Source organism: the organism of the source record quoted next, unplaced genomic scaffold (genome assembly GCF_019419815.1).
Source record: "Pyrus x bretschneideri cultivar Hongxiangsu unplaced genomic scaffold, Pyrus_bretschneideri_v1 Contig4, whole genome shotgun sequence".
In the NCBI taxonomy this organism is placed as follows: domain Eukaryota; kingdom Viridiplantae; phylum Streptophyta; class Magnoliopsida; order Rosales; family Rosaceae; genus Pyrus; species Pyrus x bretschneideri.
The window spans coordinates 7,713,730-7,730,924 of record NW_025999723.1 but is presented as its reverse complement, the minus strand read 5'-3'; the positions used below and the strand labels follow the sequence as shown (position 1 = coordinate 7,730,924).

The 17,195-nt window shown below is 35.1% G+C and overlaps 2 protein-coding genes across 2 annotated transcripts; both read right to left on the bottom strand.

Annotated features, from left to right (window-relative positions):
• Nucleotides 1-415: 415 nt before the first annotated feature.
• Nucleotides 416-2,417, bottom strand: LOC103926644 (ATP synthase subunit d, mitochondrial). Its single transcript, XM_009335460.3, has 5 exons — nt 2,172-2,417; nt 1,601-1,682; nt 1,055-1,119; nt 873-959; nt 416-790 (listed from the first exon to the last, which is right to left on the bottom strand). The coding sequence occupies exons 1-5, from the start codon at nt 2,340-2,342 to the stop codon at nt 689-691; spliced, it is 507 nt and encodes a 168-aa protein (XP_009333735.2). The 5' UTR covers nt 2,343-2,417; the 3' UTR covers nt 416-688.
• Nucleotides 2,418-9,294: 6,877 nt separating this feature from the next.
• LOC103926645 (LOB domain-containing protein 1) lies at nt 9,295-10,724 on the bottom strand. The gene is made up of 2 exons (XM_009335461.3): nt 10,285-10,724; nt 9,295-9,861 (listed from the first exon to the last, which is right to left on the bottom strand). Exons 1-2 carry the CDS (start codon nt 10,651-10,653, stop codon nt 9,532-9,534), a joined length of 699 nt encoding a protein of 232 aa, XP_009333736.2. The 5' UTR covers nt 10,654-10,724; the 3' UTR covers nt 9,295-9,531.
• Between the last annotated feature and the right edge of the window lie 6,471 nt (nt 10,725-17,195).

Sequence of the window (17,195 nt, the reverse complement as noted above, 5' to 3'; positions counted from 1 at the left end):
AGGATTAACATATCGGTTAAAACTTGCCCCTACTTTCAAATTTGATTACATGACGTTCCACTTAGGATTTAACATCTCATTTGAAGATGTTCTAAGGTGTTGGGTTAACTCCCAATTTAGTTACCATCGTTGAGTTTGGAACCCTCAACAGACTGCCGGTGACCCCAAGTTAGAATCTCCTCTTGTTAATGCAAGAAAAGAGATTAAGTATTTCTCGGCCACAACAACCAAATGAAAAGCAATACGGTTGAACCTACAATGCTGTCACGTCTTCATAAGATTACAGGCATGGAGAGCGCTTGAAGGTTTCAGGCATAAAATCGAACCAGAATCAGGCTTTACAAGAGCCTCCCCTCACAAATCCAATGGAATACAAAGAAATCGATACGAAAACTACATTCGACTCATTTGTAAATGGAGAAACATTGAATATATAAACAAAGCTCTGAATGTAACAGAAAGCATTCCACAATTCTGGATACTGCCATTATGTAAATGTAACGAGATGCATTCGCCTACTGGAAAACAAGCCCTCTTGACGGGGTTCTATTGAAGCTCAAATTCTTCAAACCGAAAGTAACCAGATTACAAAGAAAATCATTTTGGTTATCCTCATTATTAAACAGAAGGGGGAAACACGACGCGACCGTTCCAGAAATATTGCCAAATAGTGAAACCTTGGATGTCATCAATAGCCCCAGTAGTCATTTCGGATTTCATCATCGAATTTCTTCTTCAGCTCGGGATGCTTCTCAAAGTACTCATCTGCGGTCATTGTGCTTATCTTTTTCTGTTCACATAAAAACAATTGCTGTGAGAAACTGTATATTCTACAATTACAAAGTCAGCATACGACTATTTCTTTCCATTACCTTCAACTCTTGCACTTCAACTATCTCTTTCTCCAAACGCTCCGACTCCTTTAAAGATTTCTCCTCGGCTTCCTTTAGTTCCACCAACTGTACTCCACAGAAACATAACACCTCAGAAAGTTAGACTGAAGGACAGATGAAGGTAGAGATAAAAGAGAGACAGCAAGAAAGAGATAACTAACCAATTGATCAAACTTAGGCTTGTACTGAGGTGTAACTGTGTCTACATACTTTGGGATTTCAACGCCTGCAACAATTTTGTTGTTTTACTTTTAGATAAGAAATATGCATACGAAAGTGACAATATAAATAAGCAAACTAAACAAGGCTAAATGCTAATACTCCGGCATTGTCTCTCTCTCTCTCTCTCTCTCTCTCTATAGTATACACTATACACCCATCATTCTTATCAACTCAGCTAACTACACAAGTTTGATAAACACCAACTCATCAAGAAAGAGTGTCTGATTTTATATCGTTAATCAAGCACTGAAAGTATCGTGGTTACTAAATATATGAGAATAGAACCACAAATTCAAATTTAAACAATAGCACTACAACGTCTTATTTATTGGGCACAAGATATTTCTCAAAAGACTACAAATCGTTATCAAATACCACGTGCCAAGTTTTCAGCTCAAAGCAAGATGCAATTGCATGAAACAAAACAAAATAACACAGGCATTACACTTGTTGAATGCATCCATTCATCAAGTCAGAAGACATACTGTCATAAGCCTCCTTGTACATATCCACCAACCGAGACCCGATTCCTTTCCTGTAGTACTCCCAGTCTATGGGTTCAGGCTCCTGCACAAAATGAGAAGTGGGAATCAGAAAATATATTGAAAATCATTACAGTAATGTCAAAAAAGTGAAATAAATGCACCATAGGCGCAATAGAAATCTTCACAAAAACACAATTATGTAAAAACCCATACATAATTTACCATTTCGACATGATTTCCCATATAATTAGTTGCTAAATACAAAATTTCCAATCCCAATTATCCGAGGCCATCGATTCAAATCAAATTTAACAGCTTAAAAGGCTTACACCAAAAATTCAAATCAGTATTCAGCATAGAAGTAATGAAATCTGACAAATTCGAACCAGCCCATTTTACAAATCAATCAAATAATACCTAACAAACAAACAAAAATCCATAATTTAACAAAATACAATCAAATCAGTAAAACCCAGATGAACAAACAAAGAAATGAAGCAAAAAACAGCTAGAAATCAAAGAGATCTTAGAAAAAACGATGAGAGAGATTGAGAGATGGGTTCGTAGGGACCTGGCTGAACTTGGTCTGGAGGGTAGTGTTGACCTCGTCGAAGGCGCGACGAAGAGAGGCGAACTCTTTGCGAGCCTCATCGGAGACGAGGAGCTTGGCCATGCCCTCCCAGTCGATGTTCCTCGAGGCCTTGAAAGCCACATCGGCCACTTTCTTCCCGGCGCCGCTCATTTTCTCTCTCGCTTTCTCGCTGGCCAAACAAATGTGGAATCAGATGATCGGATGCCCCTTTTGTTGCTGTTCCTTTTGCTGCTGCTTCGGCCGAAGGGAGACGCGTTACACTCTCTATAGTTCTGGTGGCTTTTGGGTTTGGAGTTGTAGGTCATGGGCTTTGCTTCTTGTTATTTGGGCTTGGAGGCTTAGTTGTGGTTGTGGTTGGTTGGTGATTAATTGGGCTTCTAAAGCCCAATTATTTTTACCAAATGTTTGACCCAAAAAAAATAGATTGGACATACTATCCCCCATAAACATGACCGGCCCGCTATATTCTTATATTAAAAGAGAATTTTTGCTTACCACCGTAACTATAGTATATGCTCATCACACCCTTAATCATTTGTCACGTGTCAAATTAGTTAGAGCATATATGCTTTTGATATAGGATGAACGAGCACTTACGAAATGATATGCTTTTGATATTGTGATTGTAGACAAATTGGTTAGAGCATCGTCTTTCTACTGTCTAGAGATAGAATACATGAAAAACAAAGAACATAAGCTTGAGTTTTTACATGGAAGTTGTTCATTTTTATCTTCAAATCACAGTTAGATACGTATACAGAAATACAAAAGCAACCTATTAATCATAGAAGTCGGTATTAATATGATTTAAAGTTATTCCTCTCTAGTTGTAAGCTCTTAGCTTCGAATCTCTCTTGTATAATTAGTTTGATACTAAATTATGATAAACTTACTGTGTTGCTTAGTCCAAATTCTTCTGCCACCACCAAGTATTTTCCAATCGGAATTGGTGAGTCTAAGTCATGATATTGGTCTTGATCTTTGGTTCACCTGAGGCACGAGGCAAGTCAACTAGTCAAGATTCAAAATCCAGTCCAATAAAACGGTGGCAGTCATCTGGTGACTATGATCAATGCATCAAGCTTGTGTGCAGTTTGTTCTAATAAGTAAACACTTGTAATAGTGTCTCAATCTTTCAGTCTCATCAGTCACAACAGAGTGATGTGGGGAAGAAGGTAGGTGGAAGTTGCTATGATTTCACAACAGAGGGACATGGGGAAGAAGGTAGGTAAAGCGTTTGTAAATGGGTTTTCTAGTCTGAACTCAAGGCTCGTAAACTTATAAACGATAAAAGAAGAAAAAATTATTACATAACGAAAGGTACTCTAACATAAGAACAAATCAAATTGTTAACTTAAAACTTTTTCCTGACGGCATTGTTTAAGGATAAAGACGGTTGTACTCGACCAAGGCTTTTAGTTTCTTAATTTGTTCGGCCTTTGGCCGCCATGTAACACTAGAAAAAGAAAAAACACTTACAAAAGAAATGCATGATAAAAAATTCAGAGTAATTAAGAAGCGGAAATTCTAGAAGACAAAATGTTAATTACGCGAGTCTAGCTCATTAGATTTAGTTAACTTATTTTAAATTAGGGTTTCTTGTAATCATGTAACTTAGAATGTATAGCCTACCATGTAATTAACGTAAACTTATATATATATATATATGCTTCTTCATGAAGAAAGAGAAACACAATTCAATAATTCACACAAACTTTAGCACGCAATTTCGTAAGTGATCGTTCATCCTATTCCTATGTTGAAGTCAACCCCAAAGAATTTGAGAAACAGAACTGCAATTGCTTACAATCTTTTTCATCATGATTCGAGGTACGAAAAATATGTGCTACTGATAATGAAACATGTCTCTGAATACCGATGGGCCAAAAGGATCTTCGTGAACAACGTTGGCATGTTATAGCCGGCAATTAAAGTACAAGACTTTGAATAATGAAGGTTGGTGGTCCTTAGTTCCCGGCCTATGGCTACCCTTCTAGTCTCTTCTTCCTTGTCATCAACTGATGAATGCACTACAAAAAATATGGGCACTGCACACAATAAATTATTTGTGCCATTTGAGGCCAAAGAGCACCAACATATGTGCTCATAGACCAATAGCAACAATGCAGCAACTATATTTGTATATGTGCCCTCTATGGGCGTTACCTTTGATTAGAGGGCACGATATGACTATTGGTGCTCAAAGGGTTGAGCACAGATAAGGGATTTTTTCTGCCCTGCTCTGACACCTGTGTTAGATGACACTTCAAATTCATGTTAGCACAATTTTATAATTGTGCCCTATGAGTTAAATCAAGGTTCAAAAAGACGCTAGACGCTAGTCGGACGGCAAGAAGGGGCCTAGCGCCTAGACGGATTTAAGTTAATTTAATATAAAATTTAAATTTATTATATAAATAATATGTTTTTTTAAAAATAATATATATATATATATATATATATATATATATATATATATATATATATATGTAATGTTATGGTTTTTAATATAAATGGTCTTAAAAGGAAAAGGAATAATAAAACAAGACAAAAATATTTAAAAGGTAAAAAATGATGATTGATTTGGGTGAGAAAAGAAACAAAAGAATATTGACCCAAAAAAAAAAAAAACAGAAATATAAGACCATAAAATAGTGGAAACGTGGAACCAAACAGGAGTAGTGGGACCATAAAGACCACATTTGTCGATTTAAATTGAAAAAAAAAAAGATGGACCCCACCAGTCATCTTCTTCCTCTCGACTATGCAACCTGACCTATCTAGATTCAAATTTTTTCCTGCTTTTGGCGTCTTCAAATACGGCCGACTAGACTCTGCCCAGCCCCGTCCAGCCCCTTGCAGACCTGCATAGCTCCGCCTAGACCTACCTAATCCCGCCCAACGTCCGTATAATATTTTCTTCGATTTTGCAACCGATAACGAGTTAATCGGGGCAGTTGGTCTCCGCCTAGCTCCTAGGTGCCACCTAGGCCGATTTTTAGAACACATAGTTAAATATTAAAAAAAACATCATCGTAACACCTTACAACTTGAAACAAACATTTGAAAACACCAGATCAGAATAGGAAAATATTGCTCAGTTTCTTTTCTTGACATATTAGACTCAACCAAGTAATCAACACTATAAATTAAAGAAAAAACAAGGCAACAATTTCAAACGTATATTCTTCCTTTCAGCCATTCATCCTTCAGTGGAGGCGTCTATGCTCCATGCGCCATCCTTAGCAGTACCATGCACAACTTTACGCGTGCGATTACGACCACCGCCTGCAGCTACACTAAGGGTTTTAGAATCCGTTTTGGGTCCAAAACAAAATCAATTTCAGCAATTCAAAAGCCCAAAAAGAGCTACAAAGGTAAGGATTCAAAATATACATTCCTCAGGGCCATTGGGCGGTCGGTGACAGCCTAAAATCAGCCTGAAACTTGCGGGCCTCACCGGAAATCTGGGGAATTTCTTCCGAGTTGAAATTACATCCAACCATAAACAAATCAGGCGTGCAGTGCACAAAAAAGTCTCTAAACAATCTAGAGAACCTAACTAAGGTGTTCCTGACAGGGGTGGGCCCCGCTGTCAACGGTTTGTCAGCCACCCAATGCACTCCAGTGGCTACATTTTCAATCCGATGGTTGGTTTTCACGGGTCGTTGGTTGATCCAACGGTCCAGATTCAAATTTGATTTTTTTAAATATGTTATTTTAAAATACATTGAATCCAACGGCTGAGATCGAATATAATCAAATCTAACAGTAAAAAAAAAAGATCTAACGGCCCAAATGTGACATCCCACATCGCCCAGGGGAGTGATCCTTAAATGTATATTCCCATCCTTACCTAGCACGAGGCATTTTGGGAGCTCATTGGCTTCGGGTTCCGTAGGAACTCCGAAGTTAAGCGAGAAGGGGGCTAGAGCAACTTCGAGAAGGGGGCTAGAGCAACTTCGGGTTCCGTAGGAACTCCGAAGTTAAGCAAGAAGTTCCGTAGGAACTCCGAAGTTAAGCGAGAAGGGGGCTAGAGCAACTTCCAAGTGGGTCACCCATCATGGGATTGCTCTAGCCCCCTTCTCACTTAACTTCGGAGTTCCTACGGAACCCGAAGCCAATGAGCTCCCAAAAGGCCTCGTGCTAGGTAAGGATGAGAATATACATTTAAGGATCACTCCCCTGGGCGATGTGGGATGTCACAATCCACCTCTTTAGGGGTCCGACGTCATCATTGGCACACACGCGACCAGGGTTAGGCTCTAATACATAATTGTCACATCCCGGCCGGGGATGAATCACTTCCTGGGCCGACTCCACTACCGTAGCATGATATTGTCTGCTTTGAGCTTACCATTCCCTCACGGTTTTGTTTTTGGGAACTCACGAGCAACTTCCCAGTGGGTCACCCATCATGGGATTGCTCTAGCCCCCTTCTCGCTTAACTTCGGAGTTCCTACGGAACCCGAAGCCATTGAGCTCCCAAAATGCCTCGTGCTAGGTAAGGATGGGAATATACATTTAAGGATTACTCCCCTGGGCGATGTGGGATGTCACACCAAATTTAAATCCAACGGCTAAAATAATTTAAAAAAATTATTTAACTCAAAATTCACCCAAAAGCTCTATAAATACCTATGTATTTGTTCAAACATCCACACAAAACTCAAATTTCTCTTACAATTCTTCTAATTTATCTTTCTACTATTTCTTTCCATTTCCAAATTGAGTAGGAAATCTTGGACGCTCGATGAAATAATCTTTCATCATTCGGTCATGACACTCTTCTCTATCACACTGCACATATGAACGCCCCGTGACAGAACCACGATGGCTAATTTCGCCATGGTGCTCAGATTGCATAAACGAGTTGATAAGTTCAACTTCAGCATTGAACAATTTTGCATCTTCAATCTCGATCCTTGCTTTGTATTGTGCCATCTGCATTGCCATGCTACGCCTTCTTCTATCACCCATTGATGAGATATTGAGGATTTTTAGGAAACAAAAACTCTTTGAAAGTTGAAATATTGGTGAATATAGAGGATGATTGAAGGTTGAAGGGTTGTGTGATCAACAAATATTGGACATATGTTTATATAGAGGATGATTGATGAAAGTTGAACGGTTGGTGAAAATTGAAAGTTTGGTGTTGAACGGTTGGTGAAAGTTGAAAGTTTGGTGTTGAACAGTTGGTGAATTGAAAATCTGGTGTTGAAAGGTTGGTGAATTGAAAGTTAGCTCAGGGTTGAATGATTGGTAAAAGTTGAAAGCTTACTTTGTGGAAAATTTAGTGATTTTTCAATATTTATTGGAATTAAAATTTTTTTAGATTAAAATGTTCATAAAATTAATATGATAGTCTACATATTTATTTATTTTTTTTTTAAATTTAATTTAAGAAAAAAAATAGCCTAAGTTCATTCTTTAATAATCATTGGCTCAAATTTTAGGCCAAAACGGTTGGAGCAGAAAAACTATTTATGGGCTAAAAACTAAATTTTTCGGGCTAAAATATTTGGCTTTTAGCCTAACCATTGGAGACAGTCTAACAGTGTTTAATTGTTAGAGAACAAAAATTATGACAAATTTTTCTTTTGTAATTTTCAAGTTGTTAAAAAAAACATGTAGACGGGTGAAAAAAAGGATAAATGGGTAAAAAAAGGATAAACGGGTTCAAAAGAGGGTAAACGGGTAAATGATTATGGTTAAATGGGTACACGGTTATGAGTATGGTTAACTATATATAAACGGTTATGGGTATGAGTATAACCATTTATGCAATTACACCCAATGGGTAAACAGTTATGCGGGTATGAACCTAAACGGTTATGGGTAAATAACCGTGGTTTCCTGCCTGCCATAACCATTACCTATCCCTACACAAGAGTATCTCCCTAGTGACATTTGTAAGACACTTAGAATTAGTAAGCGTTAGTTATGAATTCCACATTATTGCGTTCTTTGTATATGTAAAATGGAATTGTAACCATTATTATATCATTCATTCAGTATATAGAAGAAATTTAGAGATGGTTTACTCTTTATTGCTTGACTTTCAGCAAAAACCTCACCGTCAAGGCCTTTTTGGTCTGCTCGAGTGCATTGAAATGGAGGCATGCATATCTAAGCTTCTTCTTCTTCTTTGTTGGACCTCTGGTCCTCATATGTACTACTACCCCAAAATACAATGGTGGCCATTTTCTTTTCTCCTTGCATTAAGATACTGGGATACGTGTTGATGCATATAAATGAATCAAAGAAGATAAATAGACAAGAAGTAAATTGATTACGCAAAAACAATCGACGGACTGAATAGCTCATACAAACACAAGATGTATGTGGTTCACTTCTAAAGACTACTTCACACAGTTAGAGTATGTTTTCATTATATTAATCAGTGTAATGTTACTGAATTCAGTTTTATTCAACCAAGTTTTAAATTTGGTCACATGAAGTTGGTCATGGAATGGTTAACCATAATAGTCATTGTGTCCCGGGTTCAAATTCTCTCTTCTATTTTTAATGTAGCTTAGAGTATTATTATCGCTTGTAATAAGAAATAATTATGACATTGTGAGTCTGTGACATGAGATCTGGATAGCTGAAACTTAGAAGAAGCTGAAGGTCAAGAGAAAGTTTGACAATGCAAATACATCACCACATGTATATAAAATTAGGTTACCAAATCATTACTTTGAATTTGATACAAGAATTAATTAGCACAGACTAAGGGCTGGTTTGGTATTGCTGTGCTTTGAAAAAAAGTTGATTCTGCTGTGCTGTGAGAATAAGCGGCTGTGAAATAAAGCAGCAGAGTGTTTGGTAAACTTTTTTGTAAAAGTGCTTTTGAAAAAAAAAAAACAGTATTATAGTGTTTGGTAAACTTTTATGTAAAACAGATGTGAAAAAAAGCCGATTTTTCAAAGCTGGGTTTTGCAGCTTCTTGTTTTTGGCTTTTTTCACCCAAAATTGTGAAAAAAAACTGAAGCTGAATGTTTACCAAACACAAAAACAGCTCCCAGCTTTTTTTGATACCAACTTTTTTCAGAATCACCTCAGTACCAAACCAGGTCCAAGAATAATAAGACAGCCCTCCTGTCTCCTCATTCCCCTCCCTTTATATATTTCCCAATATTAGAACTAGAGGAATCTAAAGTTTAACAATAATCTTATTTAAAAAGCATCATAACCCCTATATATATAATTTCTATATGCCTTAATTAATTAAGAGATGGACACTTAATCTTTTGGACATTTTTTTCAAAGTGTCTTTTTCGAAACTTTTTCGAAGTGTCTTTTTCCAATGTGAAATGATCGACATACAAATTACTGTTTATGTCCAGAGAGGCTCCCAAGCCGTGCCCGAATTGTTTTCATCCAGAAAACAGCTTGTGTCAATGTAATTAGACTGTTGCTGCTGCAAAATGGCTTCTTCTTTAGATTGTGTCATGTCCATGCAAATTAGGGCAATCATGTTGCCTTGCTGGCATTGCAGGTTAGCGAGCTCGGCTTGTGCCTTGGCCAGTTGGGCTTGGAGCTCACCGATTTGTTTCTGGAGCTGGAAAATTGCTCCCGCGCAGCCATAAATCGGGTTTCGAATTCTGGCATTTGCTTCGTAAACCATGCTGCTCACTGCATCTGCTCTGTGAGACTCTGGAAGTTCCTGCAAAATTTTCGTACATATAACTGTTAAATGTGCATGACCAAATACACAAATAGAGTACTTAATTATGGTCAAGGGTATATTTCAAGCAAGTCTGCTTTATTGCCAAATTGTGAATCTGAACCACTGATTATGTTGGTTTTTGTTGAAATATATGGTTTAGATTCATAGCTGCATACCGCAAGTGTGAAAACGGAATAACTCTTTTAAGCAAAACCCAATTCCAAAACAGCAATCTTACAACGCGTTTACTGTCACAATCATTGTAGAATTTAATAAAAGCCAACAAATTCTACTTTTACAAGTGAAAGTTGAAAAAGTGTTCCTCATGACTTTCTTGATCTTTTGACAAAATCCCATGATTAATATGTGTATTAGTTAGTGCAGTAAACAGAAATAATTACAACCTACTGAACTAATTACCTGCAAGAGCTTGATGATGTTGCTAGCTCCAAAGATTCTGTGGGCAATAGTGAACTTGAGGGGCTCATTAGGAGGGAAGTATGGAGCTAAAACGCACTTCTCTGCACACCGGCGGCGGAGAATCTTGCAGGCGGCGCATGGGCTGAGAACAACAGGTGGCGGCGGGGGTGGTGGTGGTGAAAGAGAGGTGGGAAGCGGATTACTACTAATATTATTACTGGCAGCAGCATGAGGAGAAGATAAACTAGATAAGGGATGAGAGTTAGGGGAGGGAAATGATGCAGTAATGGGAGAAGAAGGAGATGAAGATGGAGAGTAGGAGAATGGAGGTGGACTCATAGTGGTGGTAGTTTTGGCATCGAATTCCATTTTTGTTGTTTTTGAGCGAGCTTTTGCTTTAGTTATGAGTTGCTTTGAGTTATGGAGTAAAAGAGGCAATGTCTAGTGCACATATATATAGAGGGAGGGAGAGCAGTGCACCAAGCACTCAGGACTGGAAACAACAAAGAGGGAACGGAAGGGGTGGCTTAATATGTCAAAGGTGGAGTCAGCATTTGCGAGGTTGTGGTAGTAAGATGCGTCATCAGTTTGGAATCACTTGCCCCATTTTAATTAATATAATCTCTATTTGTTGTTCTGTTTTTTTTATTTTTTTAATCCTCTATTTTTTTGGTAGAGATAAGGATGTTTTAGTACAAATTAATATGTCGTAAGCCCATTATTTGCATATATGGATCCTGCATGCATTAATTCATAACAAGTGATTATTTCTTCGTATGTGACATGGTAAGTAATTTTTCAAAAGATTTTTCATATTTGAAATATCAATATACACTAAATATCTCGTGCTAATTAGTACATGCAACTTTTGAAATGTAATAAAGTGAATGAAGTTTGTCGTGATGACACACTCACACTGCAACAGAATTTCAACTGAGGTAGCTCCCCAACAAAACCTAAAATTCAAGTAAGATTGAAAAATAAAATTTGTAAATAAACTCTATCAAGAAGAAGAAAGCCTTGTTCATCAGCATCTAGCGTACGTACATCGTTTTTGGACTGAAATCATGATACTCGTTCATGCATGGGGACATATAAATACCTACTCAGGAAAAATCTACGCATCCACACCGTCGTAGCACTGTAAATGACATCAGATTGAGCAACAGGTAGCGAAGACAACCCGACTACATAGTAGGGAACTTGTGATCGTACGTTTCATGCATGTGGTTTAAACATCAAACACGATAAAAAAAGAGTCAAGAAAAAATAAGCAAACATAGATTTATATAAAACTATGATAAGGAAATTAACGCCACTGTCATATATTCTTGTATTAGTGGCTAAAACTATGATGGCTGGCTGTAGGAATTAACATGCTTATTTTTTATCAGTGACACATCATTTAGTTTACAAATTTAAAACTCATGGGACATCCTACTTATTTTGTGGCTGTTTTTATGTTGAGAGTATTCATTTACACCTTATATTTATTGTGATTAGCTACTAAACTAGCTGAGTGTGTCTGTAAACGCTTAAGACATTGTGGCCTATAATTATTTGATTAGAATTATATGATGACTTTTACCTAGGCTTTTAGGTGATCAAAATCCTTAAATATGGTTACCCTATATATATATATATATGTATATATATATATATATATAGCTCTTACACTAATTACATAGGTGAGTTTCACTATGTAGTTCATATAAAATAATCAAAATATTAAGGATGAGTTTCCTCTTTAATATGTGTTATTGACTACCTATCTAACTGCATGCTGCCACAACAGAGAGAAACTATTTTCTAGCAACCAACTAAATACACAACTAATTAAAGTGATGATGTGGCATATGGAATTGACAGAAGGTTGACCCCAATTAGCCAGGGACTTGATTGGCCAAGTCAGCTATAGTTCGAGAGGGAGTTGGGTGAGAATTGCAAGTAGGCTCGTGGGAAATAAGAAAATGAGACATGGAACAATTAAGAAGTTAAAAGGCTAGAGCTAATCAGTCGATGGATCCATTTCCAGAAGGTCCCAAAAAGAATGTGACATTTAAAAGAGACATTTATCATATGAGTATGTTAATATTTCTACGATTATGTTAATATTTCTACGATTCAAGTGCCATTTTCTTTCCCTACACTTGGAAAAAAACTAATTCTTTTAATGTGGCCGTGGTGGAAGTAGTTGGACACCATCGTAGAATTTGTTGGCTCATTGCACATTTTAATATCTAAAATTTCCACTTGATTATGTTTTAGTCTCGATCTATTCCTCATCCTAATTTGGCTTTGCTCTAACCAAAGTCTTTTCCCGCTTAAAGGTTCACATCACTCTCTCATTTTATATATAGTAATCAATTAAAGCATGTTAAAAATTTCTACACAAAATATCAACGGAATTTGACCAAAGAAGTATATGGTGATGTTCAGAAGACTTACCCGTAGTAGGCAATTTATGCTCTAAGTTTGCTCTTCATGTCGATGTCTTTTGCAATTGAACAACCGTTTTCTTTTTTTCTGTTCAAGTTGTGTTATTTGTGAGCATTGCAATAGTTTTCGAATCAATAATAGTTTATCGCTTATTTTTCAAAAGAGAAAGGAACATAATTATCATAGATTTGTAACTCATTACCATTTTAAATAGGACTATTAATTGGTATCATTGTCAAAACAAATTAACGTGTTGTTGGACATGCATCATGCATGTATCAGAAAGACATGCATGCATATGCTTGTAGTTGATTAATAAGATGATGTAAGTCTTCTTCCATTAAGATGCTTATTAATTTTAGGATTTGTAGGATAAGACAATTGGAGAGAAATAGAAAGTGATAGTAGTCTATTGCGTGTGGACTTTAACCAAACTTGAAGAAAAGAAACTAAACTTCTTGTTGTTTAATCACCCTTAATTAAACAAATCAATGAATTGGGATTCCATTATAAACTAATGATGCTTTAACAAGTGACTGTAGAATCCTAGATAAATATTACCCACTGTCTACTATTCCTGAGATCAAGAGTCAAATTCCTTTTGACTTAAAAACATGTTTTCAATAATTAAAGAAGCTACTAAATAAGCAATTAAAAATTTGTAGTTACACTGATAATTCTTTCCCTCATTTTTGTATTTCATTGATTAAAACTTTATTTGTTTTCAATTTTTCAAGGTCCTTTGGTTTTTATGTACATTATTATTTTAATAATAAAATATTTACATATCAGCATATTTAAATTTTATAATAAAGTATAATTAACCATTTCCAAATAGATCCATTTAGTGTTAGAAACATTACATTTGACATATATATATATATATATATATATATATATATATATATATATTCATGGCCAAATTTTATGTCATATATTTCTATTTTTAATTGTACTCATCCTTTAATTTGCAACCATTTTTGTAGTATGTACCAATACCAATTAAATTTTTTTCTGCGTCCATATTTTTAAACTTTTACTTGTACCCTTATATTTTTATAATCTTTTATTTATACTTATAATTTATTTATAAATGTACACATTTTTCATAAAAAGATGTACCACTTTGTTATATATATGTAAAATGTACTAACTTAATTATTTTTTGTAAAATGTATTTCTTTGTGCAAAATCTATTCACTTTTTTATTTATAATGTACACATATCTTATAATAAAATGTACTCTTTTTAATTTAAACGTACCAATATGGAAAACTAAAAATAAAAAAAAATTATTTTGAAATAATAAAAAAATCTAATTAGATTTCACACTATTCAGATTTGAGGAAAGAAATTAAAATTCCCTATTGGGAATTAATATTTGCATGATTTTAAGAAGGATTTAGTAATTTTTGTTATTGCCACTCCTCACTTGTAAGTGAAAGGTCTTAGATTCAATTCTCGCCAAATACAAATTTGAATCACATTATTGCTAGTCCATTGTGAGGCTAAATTCATCCCCCCCCAATATTGTTTGTTCAAAAATTTTTTTTTTATTGAATTTCTTAATTAAGATTAAAATTTAACATTTTTTCCTTCAAGTAAAATATTAAAATTAATAAAGTTTCAATCTAACATTTTAGTTAATCAAGGATCGGAACTAAAGTTTTCATACTCTTTAAGTCACTGCATCGCAGGTTCAAATTTATCACTTTCTTTAGATTTAGATTACAAAATAATATTGCTTGTAATTATAAAAAATTGAAAAAAAAAAAAAAAAAAACACTATTAGTTTAAAATAGTGGCTTTTATTGAGTTAGGCCATTGCGCATGCATATATTGCATGTGGCTTTTATTGAGTTAGGCCAGTGTGCATGCATCATGCACGCCTATGGAAAGAAGACTGAACTCAACAAACGTTAGCCACACCTATTCAAGAAACTGTAATGATCAAATCGTTTACTGCAAGTTTTTCTGCAATTGTAGATGAATTGAAAGTTCCATGTTCGTATGCATGATTCATCATCTTTCCAAATTAGATTAAAAACAAAGAGGAGAAAAACAAGAAAAATAATTTGAAGAACGAAACAAACACGACCAAATTCTAGCTAGATTGTGGTTTGATGAATTATCAAACCATACATGACATGCATACAGTGTTTAAAATATCGGTATATGTGGAAATATAGATATAAAACTTTATGAAAATATGGATGGGTATATCAAATATTGATATTGATTGCTTTCGATGAAAAGAATGAAAATTTAAAATGAAACTTAAGAGAATGTCAAACATTAGTTTGGACGAAATATAAAAGTTTCCACCGACACCGATATTTTAAACACAGGTCGAAAATATCGATAAATATGTCAATTTTAACCTAATTAAACTTAAAATTTTATTTAATATGTGGTGAAGTTTAGATTTCATCCACCTCTCTTTCATATCTTTTTTTTATATATATTTTTCGAATATTTCCACATACATCGACAATATCAAAAAACTTTCAAAGGCATATATATACTCGTACACACTGTCAAGTCACAATACTGCAGAAATAACTTATCTGCAACATGTATATATTGCGTGTCTTATATTCTCTCTCTATCGCATAATTAATCGGTATCTTATCGAAATAATTGAATGATCAAATAATATGCTAGTCAACATGGTGATGCACATTTACAATATGTTTTTCATATGCTTTACTTTTCTTTTTGTTGTTGTTAGATATGCTTTGCTTCAATAATATTCAATAATCATTATGTTCCTTAAGTTTGTACAACTTAATCAAAGGCTAATAACTGACTAATATGGACCCCTTCCCCTGGACAAAAATATTCTCTCTTCATATAATATTAATTAATTTATTTTCCATGCAAATCAAGGAAGCATTTTTGTAGGATTTGGGTCGGACAAATGTGTATGGAATTTGCAAACTGTCCTCCATTTGTTCGTAGAGAAGCAATGGAACAAAGTTTACAAGGTCCACGCGTTGGTTGCTTTGCTTTGTTGAACTTTGTTGTATCATATCTGTCAATTCTGTCATGCATGGGTTGGGTTTCCCCAATAATACTCTCACACGCTTTCTTGGTTTCTAATTAATTAATCTTTGTGATCTGCAGATGTAGATCGATCAACCTTATATACTGTCTTTTGGTAATATTGGATGTAATACGTGAGCAACCACTGATGGGACATATAGGCTATGATCCTTCGTTATTTTTCACGGACTAGAATTTTCTCTTATCATCTTTTTGTTCCATTTCATTCTTTCATTTCATATTCTTTATTTTGTCTTTATCTTTATTTTTTCATAAAAAATTAATATAAAATGTTGACGTGATTTAACCGTGATCGTTCAAATAGAAGAGAATAGAAGAAGAGAAAAAAAAATAATAGAAAAGAGAATCACTCCTTTTTCACTACTTTTGGCTAGCTGTAACTCTACGAGTCTATGACAGATTATCGGTTTGATTCTAAGTGATGTGATTGATCCATTCACGTAGACGTTTAAAGCATGCTTGCCCAAATAAAATAGGAACTGTAATTCTTACATGCATACACTAAAAACATGAATTTGAATCGTTTCAAATATGAAATAAAAAAAGCGTGATTTTTTTTTTATATTAAATTCGAAATGAAATACTAAAAATTCAAGAATCAAATTAACTAGGAGGACTAAAGTATGAAATAACCGTCCACTACGTTAAAGCGAATGAATTGACATCACGTTGATATTTCATCACGTATATAGTAAGTGACAATCACGGTCATATGAAAATTGACTTGGTTTGAACTATTCACTGTATTAAAAGTATTTCGTAGCACAACCATGGAGAGTCTAAACCATAGTATCATTCTTGGTTCTGTAATTTAAGGCCTCGTTTGTTAGAAAAGATTGACTTGGTTTGAACTATTCACTGTATTGAAAGTATTTTGAAGGAAACATTAGGTGACAACTTTCATATTTGTCCAAGTTAAAGGCTACCATGAATAAAAGATATCCCTACTAATCCCCACAAAAATAGTAAGATTAAAATGGGCAACTTTCTTTGTGAGTAACCATCAATATAGTGATACTCCTACCCAAGCCAATATTTTTTAACAAACCGAGGCCTAAGAGTACTGTGCATGTAGTAAAAAATAGTTGGTTAAATTTATGCTAAGTTGCTTTCGTACATATTTGCTAGATCGATAAGCAAAGCTGGCAGTATTTGCAGCACTCCAGAGATGCAAACTTGTCCGGAAGAAGATTTTGGAATTGTGGAACACTACGAAAACCATCAGTTACTAGAAAACAAGAGAAATAGAAAATGCATGTGAATGCTCGGTACTGTATATGTATTCGTATCAGATGTCAATCCAAATAATTAGGAACGGTTGGATGCCACTTCTCCCACCCCATCCCGAAAACTCTCTCTCAAAGGTCGGGGTCAGAAGACTCAGAACTCAGAAACCAACTTGCAAA